General features: G+C 44.5%; 1 protein-coding gene and 1 pseudogene across 1 annotated transcript in view; both read left to right on the top strand.

The window, feature by feature from the left end:
- The window catches only part of LOC142257052 (uncharacterized), a 329863-nt gene extending 327597 nt beyond the window's left edge, over window positions 1-2266 (top strand). Inside the window, exon 7 of the mRNA XM_075329110.1 lies at window positions 550-2266. Coding sequence (XP_075185225.1) covers window positions 550-2162 — 1613 coding nt within the window. The 3' untranslated portion in view covers window positions 2163-2266. The remainder of the gene's footprint in view (window positions 1-549) is intronic.
- The window catches only part of LOC142257004 (uncharacterized), a 417356-nt pseudogene that overhangs the window by 364170 nt on the left and 40819 nt on the right, over window positions 1-12367 (top strand).

Below are 12367 nucleotides of genomic sequence, written 5' to 3'. Positions count from 1 at the left end.
GGAGTAAAAAATGATGGTGACGGGACCGTTAATAGGCCCCAGCACTCCATTTAACTATTGCAGCAGCATCTAAGTGGCTAAACAGCAGCAACTGGAGTCAGCTCAGGTTTCTGCTGTAAAATCTAGAAGTGGATACAAAAGATAAAGTAAGAAAAAGGTAAAATAAAGAAAACTGCAGCTTCTTCATACATAAGTGTTGCTCCTCTCCTAGATGTAGGTGTATGTGTGACACAATCACCACCTCATAGATTTGGCTCAAAAGTTCAGTTATGATTATCCACTGAACAATTAACGAGAAAAAAGGTGGTGACAGATGTAGGAAACACATAGGAGAAAACCTGCAGCAGAACTCCCCGGTATTCTGCTATTCTAACATCAGGCCCTGCTGGTCTTTGCTCTGAGATTATGATCTGTTTTACAATCAGATGTTTTAGTTAATTATTACATTATTTTTTGTTGTATACTTCCCAATTGTAATGTCTTAAAACGTCAATATAATTGTTAAGATCATATTATATAAAGAATAATATCAGTTTTATTTTTTTGCAGATGACTGTACTGGGAGCTCAGTAGGACATCCAGTATCTTCAGATTTTAAGGCAGATGATTGTGGAATCAAACAAAATGCATATGAAGAGAATACCAATATCCAAGATACACCCTCAACCCTTCACAGCAAAGATTTATCTTTGGACACTTTTAAATGCGTCCTGTCTCCTGATTCATCACAAACTATGAAGCATAACAGAAGTCATGCAAAGGATGTTAAGAATCAAAAAGTTTCCATAGGCAGGAAGCCATATTCATGTTCAGAATGTGGCAAAGTATTTACCCAGAAATCAGGTCTGGTTAGACATCATAGAATTCACACAAGGGAGAAGCCATTTTCATGTTTAGAATGTGACAAAGTATTTACCCAGAAATCAGCTCTGGTTAGACATCAAAGAATCCATACAGGGAAGAATCTATTTTCATGTTCAGAATGCAAGAAATGTTTTACTGAAAAATCAGCTTTTATTGCACATCAAAGAAGTCACACAGGGGAGAAGCCATTTTCCTGTCAAGAATGTGAAAAATGTTTCGCCAATAAATCAAGTCTTATTACACATGAGAGAATTCACGCAGAACAAACAAAGTCACATTCATGTTCAGAATGTGGGAAGAGTTTTAACCAAAAAACACATCTGATTAATCATCATAGACTCCATACAGGGGAGAAGCCATTTTCATGTTCAGTCTGTGGAAAATGTTTTACACAGAAGAACATTCTTATTGTACATCAAAGAATTCATACAGGGGAGAAATCATTTGTATGTTCTGTATGTGGAAAATGTTTTTACCAGAAATCAGATTTGATTAAACATCATAGAACCCACAAAGACAAAAAGCTGTATTCATGTTCAGAATGTGGGAAATGTTTTAATCAGAAGCACTATTTTATTGGACATCAAAGAATTCACACAGGAGAAAAGCCATTTTTATGTTCAGAATGTGGAAAATGTTTTCGTACGAAACCAGAGCTAATTAGACATCATAGAAGCCACACAGGGGAGAAGCCATTTTTATGTTCAGAATGTGGGAAATGTTTTGACAACAAACATATTCTTATTGGACATAAAAGAACTCACACAGGGGAGAAGCCATTTGCATGTTCAGAATGTGGAAAATGTTTTAATTGGAAATCACATCTTGTTGTACACCTAAAATATCACACAGGGGAGAAGCCATTTTCATGTTCAGAATGTGGAAAATGTTTTACCGTGAAACCTGATCTTGTTAAACATCAAAGAATTCACACAGGGAAGAAGCAAGTTTCTTGCTTAGAATGTGGGAAATATTTAACATCGAGATCAGCTCTAGTCACCCATCAGAGAATTCACACAACGGAGAAGCCATTTTCATGCTCAGAATGTGGGAAATATTTTAAATTGAAATCAGCTCTAGTTACCCATCAGAGAATGCACACAACCGAGAAGCCATTTTCATGCTCAGAATGTGGGAAATTTTTTGCAATGAAATCAGCTCTTGTTAACCATCAGAGAATTCACAGACGTGAAAATCTATTTTCTTGTTCACAATGTGGAAAATGTTTTAACCAGAAACATATTCTTATAAGACATCAGAAAATTCACACAGGAGAGAAGCCATTTTCATGCTCATAATGTGGTAACAATTCTATCCAAAAACATATATTCTTATTGGACATAAAAGAACTCACACAGGGGAGAAGTCATTTTTATGTTCAGAATGTGGAAAATGTTTTAATTGGAAATCACATCTTGTTGTACACCTAAAATCTCACACAGGGGAGAAGCCGTTTTCATGTTCAGAATGTGGGAAATGTTTAACTAGGAAATCACTTATTGACCATTTTAAAATCATGGGAGAAATCATATTCATATTCAGAATGAGGAAAATGTTTTACTATGAATTTTGAATCTTGTTTAACAGAATAATGAGGAGCCCAGAAGAGAAGCCATATTTATTTTTAGAATGTGAGAAGTTTTTCACCCAAAACACATCATTGAAGAAATCATGAGGGGAGAAGCCATTTTCATGTTCAAAATTTAATAGACATTATGAGGAGCTGACTGTGTACTAAAGACTGTTGGACCAATGGACCTTGAGCAGCGTCCACGACTTAAAGGGATGCAGACATTTTCCAGCAGGGAGCACTGGTTCTGTCAATCTCATTGTTGTGTTTTATTACATATTTTGTTGCTTTTCAATTTAAGGTGCACAATAAAATGTTAATGAATCTTAAGTGTACAGAAGGCCAGGCATGAGATTGGTAATTAAAGTAAAGCAATTATTCCATTACTCTCCTTAGTGTCACAAGGGCTCAATTAAGCCATTTGTCTCTCAGCCACTAGTCCCATTATGTGGATGGTGATATTAGACCCAGTGGAACAATCAACACAGAGGATCTCACATGCAGTTCCAGGTGGGGCGCTCAGCCTCAGAAAAATACATCCACCAATGCACAGTTATCAGTGTCCTAAGTACCCCAGGGGGTGGCTTGGAGTACTTCAGACATTGACAAGGGAATGGGGGTTGTAGTCGATAGGAGCTGGATACACACTGTGAGGTAGCGACCACCAATGTTGTAAATGGTCGCTATGTTTCGCAGTGGAGAAGGTCCCCTGCGATATTAAACTGAAAATGTTACTTTGGGACCTATAGTTCAACAAGACTTGGTATTGTATTTAAGGGTTCCCTTTAACAATGACCAGTGTGCTGCACAGGTCTGCATAATCAAATACCTCCACCTCTGGGTGTGTCCAGTCTGATTTAAGAGACTGTTTGGTCACTTGGTCTCTGGGTGCTTGGAAGAACTTCACTTCCTGGAGGCACCCTGGAAGGAGTCCATGTGGATTAGAATCGGCTGCAGTTTACCCTGATGGCACTGGCTTGAAGGCCAGGTGTATGGAACCTGTGGTCGCTCTGCACTTAGGGAGCAGCAGTGCTCCTGGGATCTGGACTCGCCAGCGTCCGTGGCTGAGAGCAAGGCACAGTTTCCGGTTGGTGATCTCAGAGAGGCAGTCTTCCTAAGGATCTGTGAGAGCCCTGCTCAAGCTCCTGAAAAGCTGATGGAAACCTTTGCAGAAGGTAACAGCCTTGAAAGCCGTGGCTGTGTATACTGGCCGGGTCTGTTACTAATGCGCTAATGTGGAACACTGTATCCAAATCAATATTTGTGATACCTCCGTTAAATGAACTGTAATAACGTGTAGTATTATTATTATTTATTTATAGAGCAACATTAATTCCATGGTGCTGTACATGAGAAGGGGGTTACATACAGAATACATATACAAGTTACAGTAGACAGACAAGTACAGAGGGAAGAGGACCCTGCCCTTGCGGGCTTACATAAAGGATTTTGGGGAGGAGACAGGTGGGGTGTAGGTTGGGCGGCAGCTCCACGCAGTGGTCAGGCGGCAGCTCCGCACCGTGGTGTCGCAGCTCTGCATGGTGGTGAGGCGGCAGCTCCGCACGGTGGTGTAGGTGAAGCAGTGGGGTTATTGTAGATTATAGGCATTTCTGAACAGATGAGTTTTCAGGTTCTGTTTGAAGTTTGCAAGTGTAGCAGATAGTCTGACGTGTTGAGGCAGCGTTTCCAGAAGACTGGGGATGCTCGGGGGATGTCTTGGAGGCGGTTGCATGAGGAGCGAATAAGAGAGGAGGAGAGAAGGAGATCTTGGGAGGACCGGAGGTGACGTGTTGGAGTGTAGCGAGAGATTAGTTCAGAGATATACGGAGGAGACAGATTATGGATGGCTTTGTAGGTCATTATTAGTAGTTTTAATTGGATACGATGGAAGATTGGGAGCCAGTGGAGGGACTTGCAGAGAGGAGAAGCGGGGTGGTATTGAGGAGAGAGGTGGATCATTCGGGCAGCAGAATTAAGGACTGGAGAGTCCTGGCCATCTACCCGGAGCTGCTGTAAGACTGAACAGAAGAATAAAAATAATTGCATTGTACAGCCTAGGCGATTAATCCAACCCACAACCTCAGATCTTTACTTGTGGTGGCAGCAGTGGGATCACCAATCTCGGAACAGCTTACTAAGGAAAGTTACTGAGCTTTGACTTGGCAGAAGAGACGGCACACTTCATCTACGAGAGGCTAAAGAAAGAGATAAGAATCCTTTGCTCTGGAGGAGAAATAGATTGGTTGCTAGAAGAAAAACAGGCGACCCTAATACAATGCTTGGCTGAGGGGGACAGAGAACACTCACAGGAGGAGGTCAGTTCAGACATGGAGGAGGTCAGTTCAGACATGGAGGAGTGCAGCTCTGAGAAGGGACAACAGCCCAGGACTGTCATCCAGATGGATGAAGATCTACCGACTGAGTTGAGGCAGATATTGGCCGTGTTGGAGGGACTTGCAGAGAGGAGAAGCGGGGTGGTATTGAGGAGAGAGGTGGATCATTCGGGCAGCAGAATTAAGGACTGGAGAGAGGTTAGTGTGTTAGCAGGGAGGTCACAGAGGAGGATGTTGCGGTAATCGAGGCAGGAGATTATGAGGGCATACACTAGCATTTTTGTAGATTGAGAATTGAGTAAAGGACGGATTCTGGAAATATATTTTGAAGACGGCAGGAGGTGGTGAGGGATTGGATGTGTGGTGTGAAGGACAAGTTAGAGTCAAAGGTCACTCCAAGGCACCGAAGTTTGAGTACTGGGGAGAGCGTGATGTTATTTATTGTAATAGGTAGATCAGGTAGAGAGTGTAGGTGAGTTGGAGTAAAGATGATCAGTTCAGTTTTGGCCACATTGAGCTTTAGAGGAAGCGAGAGGAGAAGAAGGAAGATCTAGCCGATAGACATTCTGGGATTCTGGACAGCAGAGATGTGACATCTGGACCAGAGAGGTAGATCTGGGTGGCATCGGTATATAGGTGGTACTGGAAGCCATGGAACTTTGAGTTGTCCTAGGCCAAATGTATAGATGTATACGTGTATGTTCCTTTTAGCCAGAAGAGGCTTTTTGGGAGACAGTGGGTATGACCTGGTATGGAGGAAGTGGGACTACTGGTCTCGGTTTGGGAGCTTGCGGACTTGGGGTATGTCATTTTGGCCATCTACCCGGAGCTGCTGTAAGACTGAACAGAAGAATAAAAATAATTGCATTGTACAGCCTAGGCGATTAATCCAACCCACAACCTCAGATCTTTACTTGTGGTGGCAGCAGTGGGATCACCAATCTCGGAACAGCTTACTAAGGAAAGTTACTGAGCTTTGACTTGGCAGAAGAGACGGCACACTTCATCTACGAGAGGCTAAAGAAAGAGATAAGAATCCTTTGCTCTGGAGGAGAAATAGATTGGTTGCTAGAAGAAAAACAGGCGACCCTAATACAATGCTTGGCTGAGGGGGACAGAGAACACTCACAGGAGGAGGTCAGTTCAGACATGGAGGAGGTCAGTTCAGACATGGAGGAGTGCAGCTCTGAGAAGGGACAACAGCCCAGGACTGTCATCCAGATGGATGAAGATCTACCGACTGAGTTGAGGCAGATATTGGCCGTGTTAGAAGTGCAAGCCATGTAGATAGAGCGGGCAGCAGTGGTAAGCAAATATCTGGGTGTGCATTTAGCAGTACCCCCACCTGCCCTAGTTCAGCTGACAGTGGGTAACAGGAAAGAGGGGCCCACACCTTGACTGACCTGTCAAGCAAGAGAAGCCTTTAATAACTTGTGTCTTCCGGGGATAAGAGATGTTACCTTAACATTCGCAGCACATTACTAGAGATGTATTGCCATGCCCTTAGTTGTGGGGTCGGTCTCCCCTGGCTATAGAGATCGACGTTCTCCCCCCACCGCCATTCCTGCCTCTGGGCCTGCGTCTGCTGCTGGCTTCGTCGCTGCTACGTGGCATGTCGCTCACCCTGTCCGCTGTCCTGAGCTTTCCTCCTCCTCCCGGAACCTGCGTTCTATGTACTGATTCTGATTGCATGATTGCTCCCTGTTTATAAGGTACCTTTTTCCCTATAGGTGGTGCCTCGACAACATGTCCATTCCTTAGGAACATTGGTAGCATTCAGGTCCTTGGCTGCAGTGCTCTATGCTCTCTGACTGCTCTGCTGTGCTAGATACTTATATCTCTCTCTCCACGGAATCTCCTGCAGCTGGTCCATCATTCACTGCATGCCTTGGATTCCACTTCTGCCTTGTGTACCTTCTTTGTCTTTCCGTAACCCTCTTGATTCTTACAACGGCTGGATCCACTTCGCCAGAAAGATGCAGAGTATTCCGGATTCCTTCAGCTACTGGATCCGCTTTCCTTAGATGGTGCGGAGCATTACAGATTCACTCCTCTGAGCTAGCATTCCACGGTCTTGCTGGAACCCCTATGGACTGTCTGACCCTCTGGGGCTGTGCCGGGATAATCCCTGTATAGGGGTTCCCTTGCCAGTTGCTCCTCCGGGGGTTCTCAGCATCGTGACCTTTTGGGCAATCTCACTTTCAGCACTTGTGCACAATCCCTTTACATAAAACATCTGTTTTCTCCAACTTCTCTCCAGTCTCTTGCTGTATCGGATAATCTACTGCCACAGCTCACCACGTGGTCCAGTGAATCCACAGTAACATCTCCACGCTGCAGCGGTGTGATACGTATGCCATCACGCATGAAACCTACCTTTGGAAGTTAGGAGAATGAGAAGCCCAGTGCACAAATGCACCAGGAGTTTGCCAACACATTACTTACAGCATGGATAGTGTAATTGGGAAGCAGAATTTGTCTTGGATATATTCATGCTGGAACCATTTATGTCTAAGCTCCCAAATAACTTAATAGAAAACAACTCAGTCTGGATGAGGCTGCAAGACTGGCTGTTGATTGATCTGCCAATCAGGGCTGCATGGAAGGACAGACCTCGGAAGTCGGGAATAGGGGCTTATAGGGAAGCCAATGAGAATCGTGGATCAGTGAGAGGGGGAACAGCAGGGAGGGGTGGAGACATCTTAGGGAGATCACCTCACCCCAGCCCAATCCAGTAAACTACAGGGGTTATTAGGACAGTATCGTGGACTCTTCTCTAACCAGTCTGGCCAAACCACTCTAACTGAGCATCGGGTTGACACCGGGACAGCAAGTTCAATTCGACAGCCGCTGTACTGATTGGCTCCCAAGGTTCAGCAGATGATTTAGAAGGAAGTGGCTGAAATGTTAGAGCTGGGAGAGGTGGTCACCTCGTGCAGTCCCTGGGCGGCCAGCACAGTCCTTGTCCAGATAAAGGACCAGCGCACAAGGTTCTGCGTTCACTGCCGGAACGTGAACGAGATAACGGTCACCAATGCATACCTCATGCCCTGAAAAGATGATCTATTAGAACAGATTGGAGGAGCGACATTTGTATTTACCCAAGATCTCAACAATGGCTACTAACAGATGCTTTTGCATCCGAGTGCCAAGGAGCGGTTAGCCTTCCTCACCCCATTTAGTTCTGTTCCATTTTACAGTCATGCCATGCAGACTGTTAGGAGTTCTCTCAGGCTTATCTGGAGTCCATCAGCAAGGAAGACAGAAATTGAGCCATCTGCAAGGCCACCCTCTCTAAACTTGCAGAAGAGAAGAGGGTACGCCAGGAGCGGTTAGCAGCAACAGAATCCTGGAACCTGGCTGCAAAGCAACGGCTCCGGAAAAGCCACCTGTTAGACCGAGGCCAGATATGGACTGGAGTGATCTCCCGGTTCGATCTACAGCGGGGGAGGGGCTTCATCGCGGAGAAAGAATTCTCCAAGGAGGTGTTTGTTTCCCGCCGTGATGTTGCCTCCCGCCTCAGTAGGGGCCATCCTTGTCAAGACCTGATCGCCGGAGACCTGGTGACGTACACTTGGCACAAGAGAGAGAGGGGCAGGTACGCCCTGGACGTGGAACTAAGTTTACAGGAGGAGGCAACTGCAAAACTGGTCTCCCCTTAATCCTTACACAAGGATTAGCAATATGCACTCAAAACTGTTTGTGGCTCTGAGTGCATATTGTACCTGACTGGTTCCATTTAACCACTTAGTAGACGTGCCAAATGGGGTATGGCTGAGGTCCAGTACCTAGGACACCAAGAAGGGGATGGTAGGATAAAGACTGATCCGTCAAAAAGTAGAAGCAGTAACTCACTGGCCCCAGACCTGCAACCAAAAGAATAAGCATTCTTAGGTACCACAGGGCATTAATGAAAATTCATCCTGGGGTACAGTACCATAGCAAAGCTCCTGACTGACATGACAACAAAGAAAGTTCTAAGGGAGACAACATGGATCGATCTATGTGAACAGGCTTTTGTGCAGCTCAGACAAGTCCTGGCCCCTGTGCTGGCTATGGCCGATTATACCAAGAGATTCCTGGTGCAAACTGATGCACCAGCCAGTGGGTTGGGCGCTGTCCTTAGGTGGACGGCACAGGGCAGGAACACCCAGTGACGTATCATTCAAGGAAACTGGTAGACCAAGAGAAAGTGTACATCACCATAGAAAAGAAATGCCTGGCCGTTGTCTGGGTACTGAAGAAACTGTGACCCTATGGGTATGGGAGGGAATTCACCGTAGTAATGGACCAGAATCCATTGACCTGCCTACACCAGGAATAATGGGTGATATTTACTATGAAGCCTGGCATTACAACCGTTCAACTTTACCATTTCTCACAAAAAAGGTAGGCCGGCAACACTGATGGTCTATCGAGGCAGACTGAGGAAGCCTCTAACCACAATAATTACCACCAGAAGAAGGGGAATAGTCAGCTTCATGAACTGGAGCCCAGAGTTTACCATGCTGAAAAAATTGGGGAGCAGTATGAGGAGCTGACTGTGGATTAAAGACTATTGGACCAATGGACACAGAGTAGAATCCACGGTTTTATTGGATGCAGACATTTTCCAGCATGGAGCGGTGGTTTTGTCAATCTCATTGTTGTATTTTATTAGATATTATCTTGCTCCTCAGTTTAAGTTTCACAATAAAGGTTAATGGATCTTATGTACACAGAAGGCCAGGCAGGAGATTGGTAATTAGAGTAAATCAATCATTCCATTACTCTTGTTAGTGTCATAGCGGCCTCACCACTGTTCTTCCAGCCACCAGTTCCATTATGTGGATGGTGCTAGTAGACTCAGGGGAGCTGACACCACGGGGGTCTCACATACAGTCTCAGGTGAGGGGCTTGGTCTCAGGAAAATACCTCTATCAATCCACAGTTAGCATTGGACTAGGAGATTTCTGGGGGCCAGGATCAAGGGTAGCTTGGTTTACTTGGTACACTGATTAGTAGTTGGGGGTTGTTGCAGGCTGGAGCTGGATGCTCGTGCTATGGTCGTGGTATCTGTCATCTGGAGGAGCATAGGTTGTGACTGCAGACCAAACCGGCGGGAGACACAAAGGTGGTGGACCAACCAAAAGTTGGGAGACAGTGGGTATTGCCTGGTACGGGGGCAGTGGGACTATCGGTCCCAGTTTGCGTTCTTGTGGACTGGGAGCATCTCGTTTTGGCCATCTACCCGGAGATGCTGTAAGATGGTGGAAGGGGTCATTCCATGGTAACTTACGTTACATTCCCAAGCCAAAAACCGAGTTATTAATGGCTACAGACTGTTCTCTGAAGGCCGGCACAAACACGAGTGACTGCATATTGTACAATGAACTATTCTCAATAGATTTCAACACTTTGCTTTTTCAACAATAGAAATTAAATACAAAATACAATGTTATTCCAAGGTAACTTACGTTACACAAAAAGAAACGTAAGTTACTAAATAATAACATTGTATTTTGTATTTAATTTCTATTGTTTTTTTTTGTTTTTTTGTTTTTTCCTTTGTTACTTCTTTTTATTTCAAATCTGTTTTATTGATGAAACTGTTGTCAACATACAAACATATCATTTGTGCAATTACAATACATAAACATCATTTTCTCAATGCCGGGATAACATCCAGAAATTGTTACATTACTAAATTTCTTGGAATTCTTCAAATTATCTTTGTGATATTACCATACAACCACTTATAAATTATAGGTCAGAATTCCCACTTCTTTTGACTTCCCGTATCCTAATATACTCATTCTCCTTGTGTGTCTATTGTCTTATGAATTATTGATAAATCTTTTCATATAAAAAATGAAACTAGAAAAATGCAGATTAATGTTCAGAAATGAAAGAAAGAAGAGGAAAGATACAAGCATAAAGAAGAGGAAATTAGAGAGAAGGGGGGAGAGGGGGGAAAGCAAGAAAAGCAAAGAAAAAAGGGGGGGGGGGAATGAGACTCCCCACCGTTTCTCAGTTCAAAAAGCTCGCCAAACTCTCCACAAACTCTGGGGACTCCATGAACATAATCCATGGTCTCCAAACTGTAGTAAATTTTTCTGTGTTCCCATTTAGTTCTGCTGTCAGCTCCTCCATTCTCTGGAGGTTTGTCATTTCCTCCAACCAATCCAGCACCGTAGGGCATCTAGTCTGTTTCCAAAATCGTGGGATAATCATACGGGCAGCCGCCAGGCAAAATCGCAACATGTCCCTTTTTTGTGTTTTAATAGCTCCTGGGAGCATAGAAAGAAGAGCAACCTGGGGGGATTTTTCTACTTCACCTCCGCTCATCTTTTTGTACAGGTAGAACACTGAGTCCCAAAAGGGTTGCAGCTTAGTACAGCTCCACCATATGTGTAGCATTGTACCTGTGTCTGTGCCACACCTCCAGCACACATCAGACACAGAGGGAAATATAGCATGTAATTTAGTCGGGTAATGGTACCACCTTGTGAGAATTTTATAACTTTTCTCTTGAGCGGCGCACGCCAAGGAAAGCTTGTGGGTCCACAGGTACGCTCTGCTCCAATCGTCCTCTGGAATATCCTCTCCCAGTTCCTCTCCCCACCTACAGACAAAGTGAGGTTTATCCACCCTATTTCTCTGGTTCAGCATTTTATAAATGAGTGAGATGCCATGTCCAGGTGATGAGCCCTGTAAAAATATTTTCTCAAAAGGAGTAGGGGGTGTCCTCATCCTTCTCTCCCTGTCCTGGTACGAGAGGAAAGATTTCAACTGCATATATTCCATCCAGGAAATCTCTTTCCCTGTGGCCTGCATGGAAATATAAGTTGGTAGGGTGTGTCCCTGGAGCACGTGACAAAAACGAGTATCATCCGCCCGAGTAAATCCCCCGAATCTATGGGAGTGGAGTCCTGGGGGGAACTTCTTATTACCGAATACGGGGGTAAGTGGGCCCTGCTCCTGAGAGAGAGATCCCTTTTTTATCTCTCCATCCCACATCCCCATCGCTGTCCGCGTGAACTCCATTCCTTTCGCTATCTGGATCCTACTTTCTTTCTCTAACCATGGAAGTAAATGTAAGGGAGTTCCCAGCACATCCTGTTCAATCACCACCCATTGTTTCGAATTACCATGAAAATGCCAGTCCAGTAATCTCGTTAGGATAGCTGCCTTGTAATATAATTGAAAATTTGGGAGCCCCGCCCCCCCGTCACTTTTGTGTCTGGTCAGAGTTTTAATTCCTGTTCGGGGTCTCCTGTTCCCCCAGACAAACCCAGACAAGGCTGTCCGGATCTTGGAGAAGTAACTTAGCGGTAGCTGTATGGGTATTGTCTGAAACAGGAACAGGAACCTCGGTAACACATCCATTTTTATCGCGTTTATACGCCCAAACCACGTCAATCTCTTTTTGTCATATTTCTTTAAGTCCCTGATTGTCCTTTCTAATAAGGGGAAAAAATTGTGATGTACAATTTTTGCTGGATCCCTAGGTACCATAACTCCCAGATATTTTAAAACTGACGGTTGCCACTTAAAAGGGAAGTTTTGTGATACTCTCGCAAGGTCTTCTGCCGATAAAGTCACGTTCATGGCCTCTGAT

This window comes from Anomaloglossus baeobatrachus, chromosome 1, assembly GCF_048569485.1.
Source record: "Anomaloglossus baeobatrachus isolate aAnoBae1 chromosome 1, aAnoBae1.hap1, whole genome shotgun sequence".
Classification (NCBI taxonomy): Eukaryota; Metazoa; Chordata; class Amphibia; order Anura; family Aromobatidae; genus Anomaloglossus; species Anomaloglossus baeobatrachus.
The sequence above is the reverse complement of the archived record's forward strand: the minus strand, read 5'-3'. Positions and strand labels throughout refer to the sequence as shown.